General features: G+C 44.0%; 1 protein-coding gene across 1 annotated transcript in view; it reads right to left on the bottom strand.

The window, feature by feature from the left end:
- C7 (complement C7) overlaps window positions 1–25202 on the bottom strand; it is a 582400-nt gene that overhangs the window by 91524 nt on the left and 465674 nt on the right. The window contains exon 14 of the mRNA XM_069627198.1: window positions 19627–19759. Within this exon, the coding sequence (XP_069483299.1) occupies window positions 19627–19759 (133 nt within the window). The remainder of the gene's footprint in view (window positions 1–19626; window positions 19760–25202) is intronic.

The raw sequence follows: 25202 nt of genomic DNA, 5'->3' as shown, positions 1-25202 counted from the left end.
GAACCTCCCCAACAAAGCTTTTTTATTTATGTAGTTATTTATTTATGTACTTGTTTATTTATTTATGTAGATATTTATTTAAAATTGTGATCTGTGCTGGCCCTACCCGGAGGGTCTTGGAGCATGTTACAAGATTCAATGGCGGGTAAAACAGAAGTTGCAAAATGTTTTCAGGAAAGGATAGAATGATTAGGATAGACAAGTGGTATCAGGCGAGGTGGAGGTGTTGGGTTATGTGAGGAGAAGCAGGTATGATTTGAGGCTCTTTCTGAAAGTGGTGATGGAGGGTGCAGTGCAGATGTGACTAAGTCGGATTTTCCCTGCCCTGAGTGCCCAGGGGCTAAATGCTTGTTTTTTGTGTGCACGTTAGTTTGCAGAATGGAATGTGTAGGAGATGGTGGCTCGCTTGTATGGTGTTTGTGTGAGTGACGGGATTCAGTTTGTCGTGATGGTAAGATGGGTTTTGTGGTGAATGGCTTTGAAAACAATGTCCTTTGAAGGCAATTATCTCGGATACAGGGAGCCAGTGGAACTGGGTGAGAGTTGAGTTGATATTTGAATGTTTCAGTAGGTTGAGGATGAGTCTGGCTTCTGCATTTCGTATGGCTCTTGGTGGGGCAAGGGTACTGCCGGGAGTCCAGTAGGAAGAACTTTTCCGTTGTCCTGCTTGGAGAGATCTAATGCATAGAAGGCGTAGTTGTAGATTGCATGTTTGGTGAAAGAAGATATGTGGTGTGTGCAGGAAAGGCAGGGATCAATGGTGAAGGCAAAATCAACACTGGGGTGTATTTTGGGAGGCCATCCTATTATAATGAAAAGGAAAGACTCTGAATTAGCAGAGCGGTAAGGTTTAGACTTAGGAGGGGGTGTGAGAGTGGTCTAGGGCTACAAAGATTCAACAAAGAATACAAATAATTACAGTTAGACAGGTAAGTACACAAATATATGAGGATTTATTGCACCCTTAAAATACACACTAAGCAATTAAACCTCTAGGAAAATATTGTCAGACGCGTACTGAAAAACAGATATATACATTCAACCATAGGTTCAGTAGAAACACCGAGCAACCATAAAACAATTCCCTGGCACTTAGTATGTTCAGCCCTAAAATGGCTTGTGGCCCTGTGCCCCACGGTCACTAGTTACACATGTTTAGGTAGGTTTACTATATGATTGGATACAGCCAGTGGTTATGAACCAAAGTTCAATAAGATTAGAATAGTACAGGTAAGTACCTTTCTCAATCTTACTACAGTATAATAGGCCTAGAAAGAGATCCTTGGCCAGGTTAGCACCAAACTAAGCCTGGAAAGAGAGAGATATGGGCATGACTTAACACCCATTTAACCGTCTGGAGGACAGGGAAAAGAAACAGGTAGGTTAACTTACTCCCAGTCTCTGCGTTATCCAGAGACCACTACTGAGGTTCCACCTTCCATTGGGGTGTTAGGCAAGAAATTATGTAGTAACCCAGTGGGAGACTACAAAACTATTGGCCTCTTGCTATTAGGTAACCCACCTTTTGGTATAGGTCTGTGCTACACAGGTTGGTAGTGTGACTGAGCAGCCAGGCTTATCTCAAGAGGGGTAAATGTGAGCTATAGAGCTGTACCAATGAAATTCGCAAATGAAAGTAACCAAGTAACTCTTACACTCAAGATTTTAGTTAAAATTGTTATTTATTTATTTAACATCAGATTTTAAATAAGCATTCTTTAAAAAGGGCAATATATGTAACAATCAAACATACGTTCAAATACTTTTCCAGAATCAACACAAAGCTACTAGATACTCTTTAGAGATGCTTTTTAAACACTTCCTACACCCTGCAGTGACTTCGCTAACTAGGAAAGTAATGGCATTTATGTATCACTAATAGACTTTGGGGATTCTGAGGTTGGTAGAAAGGAATGGTTAAGGGAAGGAAAAAGGTTAAACACGTTCTCAGAGCATGTGAACACTTACCTTTTCCAACGAAGTCTAGACAAAAACCTTTCCCAGCAATAATAGTTTAAAACCATGTATCACCTATGAGGGACAGGAAATATCAAAGTCAGGTGGACTAGAAGAGTCTGCAGGGAGCCAGGACAGCCAAAGTCAACTGGAGCACAGTCTATGGAGCTGAGGCACTTCTTAGATAACAAAGTCTTGCACAAAGTTAGAGAGTTTGTTGAAGAAAATCACTGTAGGGTCACAAGCTGTTACACTTGTGAAAGGTGGAGTTGAAATCAACTCTAGCAAAGTAGCTACTGTAAGTCTCAACTGAGAAGAGCAAAGCTAAAGACACTGAGGTAAGTACCACAAGTCAGAACAGTACCTTTGGTTAGAAGAAGAGTGGTCTAGCTGGCTTCTGTCTGGTTGCAGTGATTCAGATCCTGGGTTCCTGAGCCTCAGTCGTGGGGATAAGAGGGATGACGTCTGCAGGACTCTTGCAGCAGCAATTCAGAGGCTGGCGGAAGCTATGGGCACTTTTCAGATCAGCAGAACTTTGCGGTTTCAGTGCTGGGTAAACAGCACCACTGTGGATCTTGGACATCGGTTGGGCTTCCTTCACTCCTTGAGTCCAGCACTCTGGGTAGGGGACTCAAGCTCTGGTTGTCCTGCTTCTGGCCTGCTTGCAAGAGGTTGCACTCGACTACAGATTTCTCGACCCCTGGAACTTGATTCCTGCAGCAGCAAAGAAGTACAGCCAGTTGGGGAAGATGGTCCAGTGCTTAGTTGGACCCACTAACCCAAGGGAAGAAGTCGTCCATTCCGCAGCTTCTCTTGTCGATTAGGAAAAGGAGTTTCAGCACAGTAGCAGGGCTTCATTGTGCAATTCAAAGGACCAGGAGGATGCAGCAAGCTTCTTTCATGGTTTCCTCTTCAGGTGGTCTTCCCAGTGGTCGGCTCTGCCTCTAGTCCTTTTTAGACCCTGGCCTTTTATGCAGGTTTATCCCATTTATGCACAGCCTAGCTGTCGCTCAAACAGCAGGGTCCAGAAAGGATATGATATTGTATAGCATTTATAACGTGCCTATGCACAAGTGTTTCAAGGCGCGACGAGGCAAGGGAGGGGGGAACAAAGGGAAACAGAAACAACGATCCTACTAGGCCAGGTATCACTCAGATCGCGCAAGTGCATGGGGAGGGAGAAAGGGAAAAGTGCGAGGGAACGGGAGAGGGGAAAGTGCAGTACATGGATAGTAGAATAAGACAAATAAAAACGGCCAGTGGTGGCAAGTGCAGGGTAAGTGCAGACATAAGTGCCAGTAGGTGGACTGTAGGGATACAGAAACAGTCCACAGTTGCAGGGGTTGCAGGGAGGCAGTTCAGGTGAGTGGGCAACTGGTGGGGCCTGGGCCCGAGAATCAGAAAGGGTGGCCAAGTAACCAGTGCCGTTTCTGCCAGGAATTTAGCAGGGGAAAGGGGGAGAGAAAGCAGAGGCAAGGAGGAAGGTTTTCAGTTGCTTCCGGAACCGAAGATGGTTCTCCTCAAGTTTCAGGGAGGCAGGAAGGCTGTTCCAGAGGGTGGTCCCTGCCGAAGTGAGAGATCTACCACCAACCCGTTGCTTGGAGAAGCGACTGACCCTGAGGGAGTTGGATGCGGATGAGCAAAGAGCTAGAGAAGGAAGATATTTAGGAAGAGAGAGTTGAAGGTATTGTGGCCCAAGGCCCCCGAAGGCCTTGTGGACAACGCAGAGGGTTTTGAACTTAATCCTTGTAGCCACTGGGAGCCAGTGAAGAGATTTCAGTCCTGGAGAGATACGATCCCAGGGCTTGAGGCCAAGGACAAGTCTTGCAGTCCTGTTCTGGATCAGTTGCAGAGGGCAGAGAGTAGAGGCAGGTAGATTTAGATAGAGGCTGTTACAATAGTCCAGCTTAGAGAGAACCAGGTCTCTGGAGACAGTGAGCTTCTGGGGGAAGGAGAGGAAAGGAAGTATACCTCTGAGGAGGTGCAGCTGGTAGTTTAACTTCTTAGAGACGTCAGAGATGTGTGGAGAGAAGGAGAGTGTGGAGTCGAAGATGACTCCAAGGTTTTTTGCTTTGCAGGTGGGAGCAGGAAGAGGTCCAAGAGAGGCCGGCCATAGAGCTGCAGGGAAAGAGGGAGCAGGTGTGCCGATGAGTAGAACCTCAGTCTTACTGGCGTTAAGACAGAGGTCGTTGGCAGCACACCACTCATGGATGGCAACAATCAGATATGAGGGAAGGAGAGGAGGAGGCCGGGGGTTACCTGAAAATGAGCTGGGTATCATCCGCATAGCACTGAAAGTTGGGGCAGAGAGCAGCGATGCAGTGCGCAAGGAGGCCGGGTACTGGTTGAAAAGCCAGCCAGCCAATCAGGACTGGGTGCATTCAGGCATTCCTAAAGACAAAGGACAGGGCAGTTTGGGAACCTCCCTCACTTCCTGCCCTTCCAGACACACTGGAACCAGAGGCAGGATTCAATACTGAACAAAGGGCTCAAACCTGGCTAGAGTAAAACCCAAGAAAGACAAACAGAAAACGTCGAAAAACGAAGACCGGGCCATTTTTATATAATGGTTCCCCATGGGTGCTATACTGCAGCTGACTATTCAGCCTGAGGTTGAAAAGTGAAATGGTAGGAAAGATAAACCACTGCCAACAGCCATTTAAAGTAGTGAGGGTAACATAAAACATGTTTGTTTGTTTGTTTGTTTGTTTGTTTGTTTGTTTATATGTTTGGTAATGTGCACCAAGCCCTTAGGTAGACGGGCGCAACAGAAACAAGAAATCTTAAAACTTAGTTACAGTACAAGGTAGCAATACATAGAGCAGTAATTGCAGTAGGAGCAAAAATACAGGTACAAGATACATTAAATACGAAGCAATGGTCTTGGTAGGTCAAGGAGGCATTATCGTAACAATATATGCACACATACATATACAGATATGTATATACAACCTTACATGTCTACGTTAACGTGTATCCATGGTGCATGCAAATATGACAGAACAGACGACCATGCATGTATAGTTAACCTATCTACAGTGTAGTTTGAGGGAACAAAGGGTTGTGTAGGGGCTGGAGAGGTAGAAGTGTAGTTCGGCAGTTAGGTGTCGTTAGTGTGTAGCCAATTGAGTATCTTATGTCTGAATATAGGGTAGGGTTGTTCTAGTCTGAGGTCAACTGGTAATTTGTTCCAACATTGTGCCGCTTTAACAGGGAAACTGGTTCCTCCTGCTGTCGAGCGTTTGAACCTAGGAATCTCTAACATAAATGAGTTAGCAGATCCCATAGGGCGGGTAGCTGTTCTCCTGGTAATTTTATCCATAAGGTATGGGGGTGCTGGGTTATTCAGGCATTTGGAGGTGAGGGATGCTGTTTTGAGGATAATTCTGTCCATTATTTTCAGTCAGTTAAACTCCTTCCTGAATTCGGTAATATGCTCTCTGTAAGGGATGTTCAATGCTGCCCTCAGGGCGTTATTCTGCATTCTTTGGATTTTGTCTGTAATGTATTTGTTGGCTCCCTAATACAGGGCATTACAGTCATCTAATCTTGACATGATAAGAGCGTTGGCTAGTGTGGTGCAGCTCGCTCTCGAGAGGTATGGTCTGGAAGCTCTGATGAGTTTGCAAGTGTACTTTGTGGATGAGGCAAGGGAATTGACTTGCTTTTTAAGAGTGAGAGAGGAGTCTAAGTAGAATCCTAAAGTTTTAACTACAGCATCACCTTGATAGGGTTGTTATCAATGTTGAAGGATGTGTAGTTTGGGCTGAGTTTTGGATATTAGCTTCAGAACCCAAGATTAGTAATTCTGTTTTTTGTCATTCAGGCCATGGATGCCATCCATGCCTGAATGAGGGTGTATATTTTGTTCACCAAGGCTGAGTCAGTCTCGAAGTTGCCCGAAAGGGGTATAAGGATCTGTGTGTCATCTGCATAATTAGTGTAGGTGACACACAGTCTATCCAACTTGTCAAACAGAGGCTTGGTGAAGATATTATACATAGTAGGAGAGACGCAGGAACCTTGTGGGACCCCGCAGGTTATTTGAATGGGGTCAGCAGAGGCTGAAGTAGAGAAGACTCTCATGGTGCGGTTAGCTAAGAAGGATTGGACCCAAGCTATAGCATCTTTGGTGAAGATGGCGGCAGATTGGAAGTGGTTGCATAACACTGCATGGTCCACCAAGTCAAACGCTGCCGACAAGTCCAGTAGGAGTAGCAAAGCTATTTTTCCATTATCCTTTAGTTCTTCAATGTGTGTCTTGAGGTCTAACAGTGCTGTTTCAGTGCCATCGAGAGGGCGGAAGCCCGACTGTCGTGAGCCAAGTAGGTGGTTGGCTTCTAGATAGTCCTGAATTGGTATGTAAGCAGCTCTATCTAAAATTTTAAGTAGAAGTGGCACAGTGGTGATGGGTCTGTAATTGTTAGGGATAGAGGGGTCCAGAGTTTGTTTTTTAAGTAATGGTAGAACCCAGGATTCTTTAAGATTGGCCGGTACTGTATTAGTTTTAAATGAGGAGTTTATCAACTTGGAGATAAAAGGGGCTAGGTCTCTAGCTGCATCCTTTATTATCTGTGATGGGCACGTGTCACCTTTACAGTTAGAAGGTTTGAGGAAGAGTATTATTTTTTCTGTTTCAATTATGGAGATAGTCTTGAATCTAAAGGGTGTGGTTGTCCTAGTCAGCGAAGGTTGACTCGTTTGTTGGTCAGTGAGTGGTAGTGAGGCTTTTTTTTGTTGCAGTTTTGCATTATAAGGACAGGATTTTATTCGATAGAGCATTTTGTATGTTAGTACATCATACTTTATCCTTTGGGGTATTGTCTACCGGTTGAATTGGGGATTCTAGTTCGCGGAGGATGGAGAATAATTATTAGTGTTGGATTTAGCTTTCTCAATCCTGTCATTGAAGGTGTTCTTTTTGGATTTGGTTATTTCTTTTATTGTACATTCTTATCCTACCAACTCATGTACATGTTACATGAGTAGGTAGGATAAAGGGATACTAAGTAATCCCCCCTCCAACAGCCACATAAAATGGTGTGTGCTGGACCCAAAAGGATAGACGGTAGATAAAGTCAATTTCACTTCACTATCCTCGGGAACGGTAGTTCACACAAGAAAAGGTATTTAAACCTTATGAGAAATCTACATGGATTTCTCTGTGACACTGCACTGGAGGTTATGGAATTTGTCAGTCTCCAAAAACAAAGGAAACACATAATACAAATCAGGTCAAAACACATGGGAGAGTGAGAAAAAGGTCTCATTCACTCCAGGGTTAAAATTAAAAAGTCCTAAAGTCTAGCAAAAGAGCTGGGGGTCTCTAAGGTTGAAGGGAATTAGCACAGGAACGAGAATTCTCCCTAACATGGGGACACAATCTTCTGTGCTTGTCTAGTCAAGGGAGGCCCTAGCATATAACGTGAAAAGATCCCTTTTGGATGTGGGATTTAGTTAGTCGGTCACAGTGCTTGAATCTCGGTTCCAGGCATGTTCCAGCTGAACACCCTTTCAAAGAAAAGATTAATCAGGACACCTCCAGGGAGTGAAGAAGACCGATTGCAAGGGGAGTTGCCACTGTCAGGTGGGAACAGGTGATCTTCAGTGGATGAAATAAAGGAGCAGGCCCAGCAGAGCTTCTGTTGATGCAGGAAGGTTGGAAATGCAGGAGCAGGTTTCTTCTTAAACAAAGTGAAGATCTACCAAGTTCCAAGGATGCACTCAGAATGCTGAAGGATGCAGCGAGGTGGCCCAGGAGAGAGCTGGTCCATCGACCAGTTGGTCCAGGGATACTTTGGAAGGCTTGGATGGCATTAATCCTCAAGCATGTGTCGTGATTGTTTGTTCCTACAAGTCCACTGACAAGTCAACCACTGACCTTAATCCAAAGAGGAAGATGAAGAAAACGTGGCTGAGACGATTTCCAGCAACCGGAAGGCCTGCTGTTTCTTCCTTTCCTCTCATTCCCCCAGAAGCTCACTGTCTCTAGAGCTCTGGTTCTCTCTAGGCTAGGCTACTTCAACAGCCTCTTTCTAAAGCTGCCTGCTTCTACTCTCTGCCCTCTGCAACTCATCCAGAACAGGACTGCGAGACTTGTCCTTGGCCTCAAGCCCTGGGATCATATCCCTCCAGCCCTGACAACTCTTCATTGGCTCCCAGTGGCTGCAAGGGTTAAATTCAAGACCCTCTTCATTGTCCACAAGGCTTTCTGGGGCCTGGGTCCAAAATACCATCAACTATCCCTCTGTAAAGACCTTCCCACTCGAGCTCTTCGCTCCTCCACCTCCAACTCTCTCAGGGTCAGTCGCTTCTCCAAGCAGCAAGTTAGGAGTAGATCTCTTTCTTCGGCTGGGGCCTCCCTCTGGAACAGCCTCCATGCCACTCTGAAACTTGAGGAGAACCATCTCCGGGTCCGGAAGCACCTCAAGCTCTTCCTCTTTGCTTCTGTCTCCGCTCTTCCTCTCCCCTGTTGATCTGTTGGCTTCGGATCTGTGCACTTGGCTACCCTCTGATTTCAGACCCAAGTCCCTGCCCATCCAGCCACACACCTGCACTTCCTCCTGGCGACCCTTGCACTTGGGTCTGTATCTGTAACCCTACAGTTTATGGAACTTTCATTAGCCCCCTTCTGCGTTGGTAATATCTGCTGGATTGTGTTTGCCATGATTCTAGTCTCTCTTGACTTGGGCAATGTTTGTAGATATTACTTCTTAATACTATTGCCCCATCGGTTTTATGGGTTTTCCACAAACTCACACCTTTAAAGTTACGGTCATTTGGTTTGGTTACATAAGGTTTTCACTGTTTTTCAATGGTTCGGTATTCAGAATTATTGTCAGAGTTACTTTCATTCACTACGCGAGTGCTGCTTTAGCTGTTTTTCAATAGTTTGGTAATTCTTCTTGGGTTTTACTCTGCGCACCAGGCCAGGTTTGATACCCTTGTTCGTGTGACTTTGGCAGGCTTCAGTCCTGAAACTCGCCTCTGGCTCCAGTGTGTCTGGAAAGGCGGAAAGTGAGGGAGGTGCCCGAAACTCCCCTATCCTTTGTCTCTAGGAATGACTGAAAGCAACCAGTCCTGATTGTCTGGCTTGCTGTCCTTTCAGGACAGCCAACTTGCTGTGTGATTGATAGCCTAGGCTGTGCCTGAATGGGAGAAACCTGCTTAAAAGGCAAAGATTTGGGGACTAGAGTCAGAGTTGACCACTTGGAGAAACACCCAAGGAAGAAACCATGAACGAAGCTTGCTGCATCCTCCTGGACCTTTGAATTGCCCGGTGAAGCCATGCTGCTGTGCTGAAACTCCTTTTTCTAATCGAAAAGAGAAGCTCTGGAAGGTACGACTTCTTCCCTTGGGTTAGTGGGACCAACTAACCCCGAGATGATCTCCACTGGACCATCTTCCCTGATTGGCTGTACTTCTTCGCCGCTGTAAGAGCCGAGTGCCAGGGGTCGAGAAATCTGTAGGCGAGTGCAACATCAGCAATCCGGCCAGAATCTTCAGAGTCAGAAGCAGGACGACCAGGGCTCGAGTCCCCTCACCAGTGAGCAGGACTCAAGGAGTGAAGGAAGCCCAACCAGTATCCACAATCCACGGTGGTGCTGTTTACCGAGCGCTGAAACCACAAAGTGTTGCTGATCCGAAAAGAGCCCGTAGCTGCTGACGACTTCCAAATTGCTGCCGCAGGAGTCCTCCAGACGTACTCCCTCCTGTGTCCATGAGTGAGGTTCAGGAACCCAGGATCTGCATCGCTGCAACCGGACAGAATCCTGCAGGACCACTCTTCTTCAAACCAGAGGTACTGTTTAGACTTGGGGTACTTACCTTCCAACTCTACTTTTCAGAGGCTTAACAGCTTGTGACCTTATAAGTGATTCCTATAAAAAATCTCTAACTTTGTGCAAGACTCTTATTACCTACGAAGTGTCTCAGCTCCATAGACTGTGCTCCAATTGACTTTGGCTGTCCGGGCTCCCTGCAGACTCTACTAGCCCATTGACTTTGATATTTCTGTCCCTCATAGGTAGTAACTTGTTTTAGACTGTTATTGCTGCGAAAGGCTTGTCTAGAGCTCATTGGAAGATTTAGGTATACTCTCATGCCCTGAGAACCTGTTTTACCTTTTTCCTTCCTTTAACCTTTCCTTTCTGCAACCTCAGAATCTGAAAAGTATAACTAGTGATCTATAAATGCCATTACTATCCTTGTGAATGAAGTCACCTCCGGGTGAAGGAAGTGTGTAAAAAGCATCTCTATAGAGTATCCTCTAAACGTATGCAGATTCTGGAAATGTATTTTTAAAGTATATTTGATTTTTACATTTCTTGCCCTTTTTAAAGAACGCTTATTTAAAAAATGTTGAAAAATAAATAAATAACTATTTATAACTGAAACCTTGAGTATAAGTGTTACTTGTCTTCTTGTATTTGTGTATTTCATTGCTATAGTTCTACAGCTCACATGTACCCCTCTTGAGATAGGCCTGGTTGCTAAATCACACTACCAACTTGTGTAGTACAGACCAATACCAAAAGATGGGTTACCTAATACCAACCAGATACGTGTTGGGTAGTCCCACACAGCGTTACTACATCAATTCTTACCTAACAGTGGTCCTGTCTTATTCTCTCTCCTCCAGCTTATGCCTGGGCTGCCTGCACGAACCACGCTGCTTCTGCTTCTTGCTTTCTCTGCCCTGTTCTATGGCCTGCACCTGAAGGGGCCTTTTAAGCCTCTCTGTCTCCCTCAGGTGTGGGTCATCTGAATTAACGATCTGACCACTCCTCCAACATTGTACCTTTTCAGCCGTCTTCCTCGTCCCAATACTTAGGGATTTATGGGACTTGATGTCCCTAATGGCAAAGTTAGGTTTTCTCATTTCTTCTGTTTTACAATAAGCCATTAGAAGGGTGGGGTTTTGGGGAAAGTTTAATAAGGGGGTTTCCCCTTTTCTCCTGACCTGCTTCCACCCTCATGTGATCCTCCCGCAGAACACCACCCCGAGGGTCAGGATCAGGTAAGAGTCTGCCTTTCTCTGGCCACATGAGAAGGGTCCCAGGCCAGGTTTTCTGGGGGAATCATTGCTGATTCATCACACCAGCCACTCCTTTGCCCTGATCCTTTGAGGACAACTGGATCACAACTCCTGCTTGAAGGTCCCATCTCTCTGAACTTCCTGACCAGGTCTGCATCAACCAACCCAGAGGTGGGCGCCACTTCGCTTTCAGGACTCTGAAGGCTCTTATGACTAACTGACCAGTACACCTTCATCCCAGGACTTCAGTCCAGGGCCCAGGTTCTATCTCCCCAAATAGAAAGCTCCAGAGGCCTGTGGTAGATTTGCTTCTGCAACTGAATCACCATACTTGCCAACTGGTCCTTTTCCAGTGACTGGCTCCTCTCTGGTGTGACTTCTTCAACCTTTCTTCAATATTCCTTCTTCCTTGTGGTTTCTCTAAGCTGAGCCCATCCTCGGAAACTGAATGCTCTGCCTGAGGACAATGTAGGACCCGGCCTCAACAACTACTTAAAACTGCGGTTGACCCGCAATTTCCACTCCTCTGTTCCCAACCCCTGACATGGAAATCAATTAAACAAGAGTAACCATTCTTCCCAAAAGTCTTGGGGTACCTCTTGCACTGGTGTGTCATTGCCAGAGCTCTGGTCACTGAACAATGCACACGGCAACCACATTGAAAACAACCAACTGCCTGCCGAGGAACTGCTTTTTTCGGTCATACGGTATAGCTCTCCTGACTCTCCAGCACTGCTGATTAGTTCTTTGCTCATCTAATTCATAATTCCGGGACCTCTTCTTCATTATCATGAGACTCTTTAGTTTCCCTTACCACAAAATGAATTGTCATTGGAATGAAAAAGCAGAACGCAAATAAGTCCAATGCCAGTGACTTACTTCAAAAGGCATTACTGCGAGAGCACCACCATTCTCATGAGAAGAGGAAAAATTATAAAAAATAAATACTATCCCTGATCCACCACACATTCTCAAACTTCTCAGTTGCTACTGTTTTAGCCAGACTATATCCCCTCTGAAGGCACAAATCCCTTCTCCCCATCCTTATGTCATTTTCAGAACATTGTAATTTCTCATTCTCAAGAGCAGTCTTGCAAGAGCAAGTCACATCAGTGAAAGGAAATGTAGGTATTTCAGTTGTAAAAAGCCTTTCATGCTGGAATGCATAATGGAAGAAAAATAAAGGATTTAATTGCAGAGAGGATGAATATTCACAAAACCTCTTAAAGGAACACCTGACCAGCTTTGTGCCCAACTGTTTCAATTTTTAATTTTGAAGCACATTCGTCTAGCGTTTGCGGATGTGTGCCTTTTCAATGAATGCTTATTTTCCACTTGGGATAAAAATGTTTTAGTGGACCAAGGTCTATAAGCTTAATTGTTGCAATATTGACAACAGCAATGTCGAAGACCATGGCCAATGATATCATGTTACTTATTCATGAGGTAGAGCAGGGACATAGCTGAAGGCTATGGCCAGTGGCCACATTATTTTATAAGCCTTTTTGCATAGTGGACAGTGGGCATGGCCAAATGCCATGTCAAGTGGGCCATGGAGAAGATATAGCATTAATTCAAATCAAAAAATGAAATACCTTAGTTAAGAGGATTTAGATTAATCCACATATCACAACAAAACCTCTAAAATACAACCAGTGTGGGATTTGACAGCATCCTTAAGTCGGGGGCAACTCCATTGCTCAGCCTATGACAACATACATGACATATTTTCATATCAGCACACAACCTTCAAGTAAGGGTACTTCTAATGTGCATTCATCAACACCGAAGGTTTCTGCATCTGCCATCCTGCTATCTGACTAGCACACCCTGCCCTCGTTTATTACATAGCCATGCACATCAAGGCGAACATTATTGGCAGAAACGCGCTATATAAGACCACTTTACATTACATTACGTACATGAAATCACACCAGGGGTCAACAACAAGATCAAATAGGACATCTTGGGGTGACATCTATGGGGATGATTCCAAGATAAGGTTGTTGTTACTTCCTACACTCACCAAATTCCACAGGTTTTGTTGCAAAGTATAGATATGTAATGATCACTAAACCAATCAATCAGTGAAAATGTGCTTTATGTTCAGCTTTGGCCATAAAAGCAAAATCATTCTTTATAACAAACATTAATTCAAAACAGTTAGTCATTGTAAAGACAGTGTCGCCATAACACAGTAAAAGATATATACACTATACTATACAAATACAAATATAAATCAAATATATATTTGTCACATCAAAATAATTCCTCACATCAAAATAAATCTAAACGTGGTGGTTCGATACATAAAAACAATGGGTGGGCGAATGTGAATATTACATCATTAATTACATATTAGATAAATAATTGCATCTGATAACCCAATATTGCTTTACAAATGTAAAAATTGCATAAAGTGAACAGTCAGTATAATCGGTTAAAAGAAATAAAATGCATTGTTCATCTTTCTAAGTCCTTAATTGAACAAAATTGCAATTTGGGAGTGCTCCATAATTTCAGCCAAGAGGGGTTTCAGCCCAGTAGTATGGCAAATTGCCCTTATACCAATTTCAAAGCAGATTGGTGGATGTGGCGTATTATGGGATGATCCAGTAATCTCTTTAAAATGTTATTCTCACTTATATTTAGTATATTTGTGGACGTAAAACCATGTATCTCAGCTTCATAGGTTGCAGCCGGATCTGCCTGTGCTCTGAAGATCCCTATGGAATGAGATATGGTAATTCCCCCATACTGCTTTGAAAAATAGTTTACAGCCTCTCCCCTTCTTGTTATATTTTATAGGGTAACAGTGGTCACCCTATTACAGGGGTATGGAACCTTTGGCTATCCAAATGTTTTGCACTGCAACACCTATCATTCCTAGCTAGTACTATCAATGGTGAGACATTATGGGAGTTGTACCCCAAAACATCTGGAGTGACCAAGGTTGCAGACTCCTGGCCTATAGTTAATGTGAAACCTAAGATCCACGGACACCTTTGACCTGTTTGACATATCTTATTGACATGTTTCAAAGAAATTTGATTAGCCAAACAGAGCATGTAGATATTTGGGTTTTACAGTAATTGCTACTAATGATGACTTATATAAGTTGAATTGTAAATCTAGACTGAAAAATACTAGAAAGAAATATAGCCTTTAACAAGCTTCTCATTAATATATTTGAATGCAATTACCCTAATTTAAAGGGTTATTTTCCATTGATTGTATTTATATTGAAAAGTAGTCTATGTGTAACTATTAAATAAGGCATTCTTAAAGAATTACATTCACTTTTCTATAGATTTAAGAGAAAAGGGAAATAACACATACAAGCAGGAACAAACTTTGTATAAATGTGTTTTGAAGATGGTGGGAGCAAATTTAGCAATTCTTTGTTTGGAAGATGATGATTGGGATTTTCAAGCATTTGAGAAATATTATTGGCCAGCCTTTATGCAATCTCTAAAATACTTCAGTACATCAGTAGTTCAGAATTTAGTAAAGATTGCAACCAGAGAGCGCTGATTAAGGTCGTACACCATTTCAAACAGACGTGTTTACTATTTAATTTTAAAATCTCATCTTTAAAAAAAATAAGATTGAAGAATATCCAAGCTGAATTCTTCATAATGAACAATTTTCAGAGGAGGATGAACATATTGGAAATACATGAGTATACACCTTTAAGAGAAAACCTAAATTTCCTATAAGATCTGTCATATAAGCACTTTAAGGTTGGTTTGTCAAAGGCAAGACACATGGTAATTATGGCAATTGTATAAGGGTGACAAGCATACGTCATTTGAAGTACTGAAAAATGGGTTTGGATTAGAGAATCATATAATGTTTTGAAAGACATAGAATTGTGTGCATTCAGAAGGGAAATGAAAAGTGTTCAGGCACAGGGAGGAGAATATTTTAGAATTACTATAAGAAAGACAAGTTACGAATACATTTATTTCGATTACTTATAACGTTTGGAAGATAGCAAGAAATAGATACATTCAAACTCTTAGAGAAAAGACTCTAGAATTGTGATGAATCTTTAGGAACATGTCTTCTTGCAATGAATGTCACATAAGTTACTGCTTGCTTTGAACCTGAGGGGGGGAAGGAAGTTTTCTATGTGCAAAGATTATGTATTACACAAGCAAAACAAGCAAAACAAGCAAAAATTATGAAAATCATTCCGGGGAGTGATCAATTATGTCCGCGATGTTGAGAAAAGGAAGACTCCTGGTCCAACAGGTTTTGGGCATATCCTACATAACCTTGGAATACTTTATTTCGGGTGTTGGGGGACCTTGGGGTGCATGTTAGAGGATATTGGAGTACATATAAGAAGTAGAGCTGTTTCCGGATGAAATATGCGTCATGCTGTGACAGCCTCGGGGGATACAGATATGAGACAAAGACAGTGGGTTGTATAGTTTAAAGTACATTGTTGTCTCTCACTCTTTTAAGACAAGAGTGAAAATCCCCAGTTGCACCGGTTGTTAGAAAGGGAAAAATATAATGTAAATGCAGGAGTGCTCATTTGCTCTGAAAGGGAGGCACGAATATTGAATAAATATTTGTGGTAATTTTAAAAATAGTTGAAGAAAATGTCAGGATGGGAAGAAAGGGGTACAAATCACAAGGGAGTACGTTGTGGGTCAGGGAGTAGAAAGATTGCAGACATTTACATTTCACATGCATCTCTTCAAGGCAGCAATAATAATGTAAATATAAGAATACGTGTCAGTTTATCAACTTATGTATTGCAGTGTGTTAGGTAGATTTTCATGTTCATGTAAAATCCCCTTGACGTGTGAGTCCCCCAGCACCGTTTGCTGGACTACTGGGGCTTGTGGTCTGTTTCCCTGAGTAAGTTGGAACCTTTTTCCACACTCACTCATTCTTTTACTATGTTTTTGGGATCTTTTTGTATTTCTTTTTATACCTTTCTCTTGGAGTCATGCTTACCTGCAGGTTTTATGGCATCTGTCATTTACTTTTACAGCACGCTGCACTCCCTGTGCAGTGTTGCTAGGAGCCCCTTGGGGTTCCCTTTTAATGTTCTGTTATTTTTTTTGTGAGAACACATGTTCCCAAGGGCAGGGGCATATTTAGTATCCTTCCTATCTTTTTTTATATTGTGATATCAGCACACCGCACCTTATGTGGAGTGCTGGGGGTTACACCGTATCCCCTTTCTGTTTCTTCTCATGGCATTGTGCACCTAGCCACCCTCTGTTCTTTCGTGCCCAGGTGTCTGCTCATCCTGCCACCCTCCTGCACTGCCTCCAGGCCACCATCTGCACTGGAGTTCTGTATCTGTACCCATACAGTCCCCCTCCCATGTTTCTTCAGCACTTATCAGATATACCTTTCTGACTAACTTTCACCTGCCACTTGCTGGCTGCACTACCATGGTTTAAAGCCCTTATTTATCATTTATTCTCTTTAATATTTACTTATGTTTCCTCTCCTCTGCTTCGCACTTTCCACTCCCCCCACCTCCTGCACTTCTCCCCCATGTTCCTTTCCCTTGCACTTGCACTTGCGCTTTCTTAAATGTCACTGGGCCTAGTAAGATCCCTGTTTTCTGTTTTTTCTTTGTTCCCTCCCTTTCTGCCTGGTCGGGCTCTGAAACACTTGTGTACGAGCGTGATATAAATAAAATATCATTTCATTTCATTTCACTGCTCCTGTAACTTTTTGGTTACAGTGACAAGCAAATCAGAATGACTGATGGCAGAGGTTTTATCCTAAAACATACTTAGAAGGACTACTAGTGGATCTCGTACCTAACAAGTTTTTTTCACACGAAAAATATCATGATAGGAGTTACCTTATATGTAACTTAGAACTACTTGCCCTCCGACCATTCTATCTATTCCCTTGTGTGGTGACTAGCTCTAATGACTAATTTGACCCAATAACTACTTTTATCACATAAAAAGCACAACTTGTGATTTCTAACCAAATTGTGTGTATAACGCCTTGCAGGTGAAATGTAATTCCTTTATTCTTTTTCCCTGGATTGGCAAAAAAATGTTTTAAAAATGTAACAACTCTTTTGAATCAATGAACCACACTTCGTAGTATCCCAGGCATGAAACTACATGCAATGCCACTACTGAAGTATTTTATCTCTCTCAGAAGCCGTTTTTTATCTGGCTCTTCTTGCTTTGTGTTGGGGCATGTCGGGGGAGTTCCGGCCACGACATGCGTATACGGTCACTTTGCACAAACAATTCCATGAATACGCTGAGCGCACAGAAAAACCTCTGTGCGAAGACTCGCACAGAGGTGTTCTCAGTGCGCAGCTTTAGCGGGATCTCTAAACACTTTTTCATGAATCGGGCCCTATGTTAGCTGCTGGTAGAATTCATAGAGTTTGTCTTGGCAAAGCCAGTATATTTATCACATTATGAATAAGGCTCCCGGTTCCATGGTATTCATTTTTTCAGCATTTCCTTCTGTATCTATCCATATTTATTTTTAGTAATTTTATCTTTCTTTAACCACATATATATTTTCTTTGTAAAAAAAAGTTGCAATTTGCGCTTTTCCTCAATAAATTCAAATGTAAAAAAAAGTGCTCTGATGCTTGTAACTGGAAGCTCATATAGCTAGGTTATTGCACATCAACAGCTGGGTTATTGCACATCAAGTCAAGATCCATTTGCACCTGAAAAACAAACATCTGCTCCGTATGTTGATGTGATAAACATCTTGGTAGCCCTGTAAACAACTTCAAAGGGAAACAATTCACTTTTTGTAGGATCTGAATTGTGTTAATTTATACGGCCATTGCCCTGCAAGGCATAATTGGCAACCAGAAGAGCTCATCAAAACATTCATTTTCACTTTTTTCCGCTTTTTACAGATAAATACAGAAAGAAAATAGAGTGATTTCTGTTTGTGTTTATGTATAAAAATCATTAAAAATGGAAAACTGGAAGCCCTAATTATGATCTATCTAAATGCACCTGCTGAAAAACCTAGCAGACAAGTTACGAAGGTCCTAATATACAGTATGTCTAGGACGGAGCAAAGTGACTTTGCACTGCAAAAGTACTCTTTGCACTGCTCTAAATATGTCTCATTCACACAAAAAGCACTACGTCCGCGTTACTAGCTATTTTATTTGTGCATTAGCCCGATCTAGCGAGGTGCAAAGTCTATTTTTGCAGAGCAACGTCATTCTGTTCCACGCTAAACGTTCTGGGAATTCGGCCCAAAGTGCCCAGGCATTCAGAGTGAACGTTAGCATGACAAAACAAGAGAACATGTAACACAATCGGCTTTGAAATTACCCCACCTGTGGAAAAGATCTAACCTGCATGTCAGGAAAACCCATGAACTAGTGTAGCTTAGAAAGTGAAAGAAAACCAGTCTGTAAAGCCAGCTCGATGAGAAATGCCCATCTCAGTGAGTGCCCTTTGGAATGCTATGGCATGAGATATGCGATGTAGCACCGGCCCTGAATACATGCATGCACTGGCTTCCAATTCAATACGGCATCATCATCATCGTCATCAGCAGGGGACAGGCGCCTTAAGAAGTGAGTATCGGACAGTTACCACTTCTCACCCCGCCACAAGTAGATACTTTTCTAAATAGAGATGCATTCTAAAAAGCAAATCTCTGTAATATTGATTATGCAGCTTCGCGTGAGTTATTAGAGATCCCATTTTAATTAACGTGGCGGCCCCATGTGGTGAAAGAGGGTATGACAATAAAACTGAACTTGACAATCACTCGTCAAACTGAGGGAGGGGACTACTGGCGTGAGCTGATGTCGCAGGCAGGTCTGTTTACTGACCCACACGCCAACTGATGCTCATATTATGTAACAATGGACCGAACACCATATGCTAGAATTATCTTTTTACACAGCTAAACCTGAAAATAAGTGTTACAAGAAAGTGATGGTTTTGCCGAGTCCCTTATTTTCCAAATCTTCTGTCACACTTTCTGAGCAGTATGTTTTCGTTTGAGCTAATATTTTATTGCAAATGTGTGGAGCAACAAGGCCAGTTTCTGACTACATGGGCTGAGCATAGAACGTGATCACTTCAAAAACAATACAAAGATCAGGAAACTCTAGCCTCACTCCCCTGTTCCATGTCCTTGTGGGCCTAGCCTGGCCTGAAGCTTCTTTGATCATGACATGATATGATGGGTTATTTATAACGCTCTTAATACCCAGAGGTTTCTAAGCGCAAACTTGGGGATCGAACATGTGGTGCTCTGTGTCGTCTTGCTTCCATGGCCAGCACGTTGCCCTTGCGCTATCCTCCCGAGACTCATCTCGTTCAATAGGGCATGCACCTTTAAGTATGGAGAAAGGACACATAGGGCTTGGCTAGTAAAATCTTAGAAGTTTGCCGAGCTACAAGAAAGGTCTTAATACAACTTTCAAACCACGGATTGTTTGTTCTATGCAGCTGTCTGTAGTTAATAACCTACAGGTGATCGCACCTCTTCATTATCCAATACAAATGGCACTCACTTGTCTGTGACATGCATGAGGGGATAACATGTGGACTTGTCAGAGAACGGATCTATGTATTTGCAATCTAAAGACTGGAGTGTTGGATACAGATAATGGACGATTGCAACTATCAACTTACTCTGGCACTGCATTCTATCAAACTGCCATTTTGAATCTTCTCCGCATTGAGCAACCGAGCCACCGATCAGAGCGTATCCATCCACACAGGTGTAAACGACGCGGGTCCCGGCGGGATAGTTTGCAACAGAATCCTGAAAAATAAAAAGTCAATTTAGTACGCCATGGAAAACAAGACAACCAGTGGAGCTACAGCGCAAACATGCCCGTGGGCATCTGCAGGGCCTCGGTATTCAACTTCCTGCACCCAAGCTTCATAAATAATATACTAAAAACACCTCATTGACATCCCCAGCCAGAATGCTTAGCATCACAGAGGGACCTTTACAATGCACCTGCTTTGTAAAAGCATTCAGCAGCATTGTAGTGCAACCAGGCAGCATCTCCATCATGAACTATCACCCCCAGACAGGTGGGGGTGTCGATGAACCACGTGAGGAGACAAGACAGTACTGAGTACTGAGAATGCACAGAAAGGATTCCAGTCGATGTGATATGCACCAGACATGACTCCCGGTTCGTATCACACTCCATCTCACTTGAAGATAACCCCCCACCCGCCTCCATCTGCAATAATCCTCTACTCACATCGCACATCACCTCGGCCACTAGAACGCAGCTAGGTCCGATGAATAAATTCGGTCTACCTGTCCACATAGCCAGTCTCCTTGACTCGCACACTCTCCAGACAGCCCATCTCTGCACTCATTCACTAGTCAGATTTCCATGGGTCGCTAGCAGGGACTTGGCTGCTCCGACCTACCTTCATACTGGCTGAAATGCACACACGCTTTCTAAAATTCTCTTATCGATTCTCATACCTCGGACTTCAGTCCTTCAAGGGCATTCACCCATAGCTCTATGAGGCCATACCAATGGCACTAGGTGCTATACAAATGCCAAATAACATTGCATCAACAATGTCTTTTGCTTATGCTGCACTGCACAGAATAGCTAGCATGAATGTGTGGTGCATCCTTTCCAAAGCCCTCCTTTGTTACCAGAGCTGGCACAGGATTCTGCAACCTTTGTCTCTCCAGATGTTTTGGACTACAATTACCATCAGCCATGTACTTTTAAATGTCTTTGTTGGCCTTTTGCTGTGTATATAACTGTGGTTTTACTACTTAACATACTGTTATTTGCAAGTTAGACAGTAACCTGTAACAAAACAACAACTTTCAAAAGTAAAAATAAAATAACAAAGGAAAGAGAACAACTGTATTAACCGTCTCTGTATGTTGCCCTCGCAATTTGGCGTGAACAATGTTCAATGTGGGGGAGGCTTGGGTAGTGGGGGGAGGGCCGACGGGGGGACCCTGTTTGGGTCTTATGTTCATCTCACCACAGGCGCCATCATGGTTACTAAGTTCCGGTGACCTCCGGGTGGACCTGTTCTCGGGGGTTTATCATCGGAGGGGTGAAACATGTTCCTTGTGAGTTCCTTCCAGGCGTCTAGCGCCACGCTTGAATCTTCATTGGATCTGGCGACACTGTCTTCCCAAGCTCTAGTTTCAGCGCCCACCCACCTCTCCAATTCTCTGTACCATGCTTTGTATTGTCGGTCTTTTCCAGGCCATTGCAATGGTCCTCTTGGCCAGCACACATGCTATGTCCATGAGTTTCATCACATGTTTAAGTTTGGCCAGCCTGGGGTAAATTCCTCAGAGGCATTCGATGGGGGACCATTTATACCGGGACATGCCCGCCTCTTCACAAGTCTGTTTTACTTTAGTCCATAAGCATTGCAGTTTTGTGCAGTCCCACATCATGTGGAAGCGGTCTGCCCTATCTGTATAGCACCAAAAGCAGTTAGGTTGCATTTGTCTTTTAAATTTCGCTATCCTGTGTGGCGTTAAATATGTGCGGTACAGTATGTTCAATTGGATCAGTCGGAACCTAGGGTTCCTGGACACTTCCTTAGGGAATGTTAGGGCCCTATCCCATTCCTTGTCAGTCAGCTCTAGCCTGAGGTCCTTCTCGCACCTGGATTTCAATTCAGCGCTACGGGGGTTAGGGACATCACTCAGATGGCCATATATTTGGGACACCGGTTTCCAGCCCTCCCCAAGGTTGTATAGCAGTGTCGTGACGGGGTCTGTTTCCGTTTCTTCAGGGCAAGTTTCCCATTTAGTACATGCTATACTATGGATTTTTTGGTACCATAAAAATTGGCCACTGTGTATGCCATCCACTGCGTGTAGTGAGGCAAACTCCCGGAAGACACCCTCAGCGTATAAATCCCCCCAGGTGTAAACTCCTTTTGCTTCCCAGAGTCTAATGTTCTGTAGATCGGCTCTTGATTTGCATAGGTCAGAGATCATCAGGATTTACGGAGAATATGGGTGCTTTAGGCGCAGGAGCGTCTTGGATCTATGCCCTGTCTTTCTACCCAAGGTGACCAAGAAGGGTATCTTGTTTAGGAGGTGTTGGGGTGCCCAGATAAGTTCCTTCAGTTGTATTGGGGAGAACATGTGTTGTAGTAGGACAGTTTCGGATGTGGTTTCATCTGCTAGCCACTTAGCCGCAAAGCTAAGTTGGGCCGCCAAATAATATTTCTCCAGGTTTGGAAGTTGGATTCTGCCCTGCCTGTACAGTAGGGCCAATGTGGATAATGCCACCCTATGTCTGCCCTTCCCCCACAGAAACTCTCTGAATATTAACTCAAGCAGGCGAAAGAAGGGGGTATTGATGAAGTAGTGCACATTTTGGAACCCATACAGAAATCTGGGGAGAACGATCATCTTAATGATTGATGCTCTGCCCATCATTGACAGGGGGAGTTTGGACCAAAAGCCTATTGATTTACGCAGTGTGGGAATCGCTGCCCTAGTGTTGTGTTCATGCATCAATTGAGGGGGTGTGCATAATGTTGACCCCCAGATATCAGAATGAGGTCATTTGCCATTGTATACCCACCGAAGGGAGGTCCTCTTTGTTCTTACCCCTCAGGTCTGCCAGGGGGAATAAGCAGGATTTTAGCTTGCTGAATTGTATCCCTGAAACCTTAGCATAGTTATTCAGGACTTCTAGCATAGTCGGTACATTAAGATGTGGATCCCTGACATACAGAAGGACATCGTCTGCGTAAAGGGAGATAATGTGGTGCACCCCACCAAGCCGAATGCCAGCATCAAAAAATTGTTTCCTGAAATAAATGGCGATAGGTTCTAATCCCAACATGTAGAGCATAGGGGATAATGGGCATCCCTGCCTGGCGCCCCTGCATATGTCCCATGCTGGTGAAACATATTTCTCAGATTTCACTCGTGCTCTTGGTTTGGTGTAAAGCACTTTGACCCATTCAACAAACCTCTCCTCAAAGCCAAAATACTCAGGGACAGCCATCAACCATTCCCAATATATGGAATCAAATGCATTAATGGTGTCTAAGGATAGTAGTGCGTACGAGCCCCCCCTGAGTTAGTTTGAGCTATGATGTGTTGGAGTCTTCGTAGGTTCGTAGTGGTGTTGCGGCCTGGCACGAATCCACTTTGGTCGATGTGCACTATTTCGCCTATCAGTCCAGAGAGCCTCTTAGCTATGATCGTGGTTAGTATTTTCACATCGTAATTGAACACTGCAAGTGGATGGTAGGAGTTGCATTCATCTGGGGGTTTATTGGGTTTGAGAATTGAAACCACTAGGGTCTCTCGCATGCTGTTGGGCAGAACCCTTTGTTCATAAGCCTCCTGGAAGACCTTATGGAGTAGGGGCGTCAGGGAGGTCTCGTATGTTTTGTAGAATTCAGAGAGTAGCCCATCACTGCCGGGAGCCTTAAATGTAGCTAGGGACCTAATCGCTTCAGTGATATCTTCCGTTGTGATGTCTGCATCTAGGGTTTCAGATTGCGCAGGGGATAGTCTGGGAAGTCCCATCTCCTTCAATGTGGCATTTAGGGGGACCTGATCTTTGTGGGAGTATAATTGTGTATAGAAGAGTTTAAAGGTGTCATTGATTTCCTGTTGAGTTTGATGCATGATGCCGACTTCGTCTTTCAGTGCAGTGTTTGGGTGTCTAGGGTGCTCTTTTTTGCAGAGCCAGGCCAGCAGGCGGCTGGGTCTATCCGCTTCCGCATGCACTCTAGTGGTTTTGGTGGTATAATCAAATTTAGCGAGCCTACCCCAAGCTTCTGTACAGTCATCTCTAAGCATTTTTAATTTATCTTCCCCCTGTTGGCCGCTTGGGGAGGCGGATTCCAGTCTCTCAATTTCTTTGTCCCGCTGTTCTAGTTCCGGCTGTAATAGCTTCGTGATACCTCCCACTTTTGCTATAATTTCACCACGTATCACGACTTTTAGGGCGTCCCACATTGTGCTCATAAGTTGTACACTCCCCATGTTTACCTAAATATAGCTATCAATAGATTCCTGGAGCTCGTCCATGAATGCCCGGTCTTTCAGAGTCTCTACAGGCATCCTCCACATTGGGATGGGTGGTCTGGGGCAAGTGTTGCACCATTCTACCAGCCGGGGTGAGTGGTCCGAAATGGTTCTTCCCAAGTATTGTGCCTTTTCTATTTGGAATAGATGTTCCTTGTTATAAAAATGTAGTCTAGCCTAGTGTGGAGTCCATGTGGGGATGAAAAATATGAGTAGCCCCTTTCCCCGGGGTGTAGTCTTCGCCATGAGTCTGCTAGCTCCAATCGCTCCATTATGGTGGTTAGCACAGTTGTGGCTGCTGTTGGGCCTCCTGGCGGGGGTGAGGACCTGTCTAATTCCGGGTTGTATGAACAATTAAAGTCCCCCCCATATAAAGAGGCAGTTTCTGTGGTGTGCAATTTTAGCATACATTGAGTTCAAGTGAGCTGGGATGTTAGTGTCGGTAGGTATGAGTTCACAATACACACCTCAACTTGTTCAATATGTCCCCATAGTATCATGTATCTGCCCTCGGGGTCTTTTTCAGTTTTGATTAGTTGGAAGGGGAGTCGGGGATTGATCCAGGTGAATACCCCTCTGGCATATCTGGAATAGGTGGCCCCAAACCCCTGCCCCCCCTCCAATGTTCCCGCAGTTTGGTCATAGAGTATTCTGCACAATGGATTTCTTGCAGCAACGCTATTCCTACCCCCTTCCTCTGTAGGTAGGATTTGATTCTGTTCCTGCGGAGGTAAGTGCCCAATCCCTGCACGTTCCACGACATTACCTTGACTCTTGCTGCCATGACGGTTCAGTGGGGATTGTTGTGGTTCCCGATCCCTCGACGGGAACACCGCAGGGTGCGTCCTGGCAACTAGGCTGCGTCATTGCCTCAAAATCTAGCCCCAAAAAGCCCCCCCCTCGCAGCCCTACCCGCTTCATTGTGTTCATACTCAGAGACTTCTTAACTGTGTCAACCTTCATTCCAGTGAATGAATAAACAAAACCTAACAACAAAAAACTGCCCTAGCAGTTGCTTCCAACATGCAATGCAAAGAGGCTCCTGAGCCATCTGGGCCCTTCCAGGCCATTCGACGCGGGTGGTGTGCTGGCAACCGGCCTACACAAGTTCCTGTGGGGTGAGTCATGGCCAGTAGCATGCATGGTTCCTTGAGCTCCCATCCGGTGCTACTATCTTCAATGATATAGATTTGCA

The sequence above is a fragment of the Ambystoma mexicanum genome, chromosome 6p (assembly GCF_040938575.1).
Source record: "Ambystoma mexicanum isolate Mex_15411 chromosome 6p, UKY_AmexF1_1, whole genome shotgun sequence".
Lineage (NCBI taxonomy): Eukaryota > Metazoa > Chordata > Amphibia > Caudata > Ambystomatidae > Ambystoma > Ambystoma mexicanum.
The sequence above is the reverse complement of the archived record's forward strand: the minus strand, read 5'-3'. Positions and strand labels throughout refer to the sequence as shown.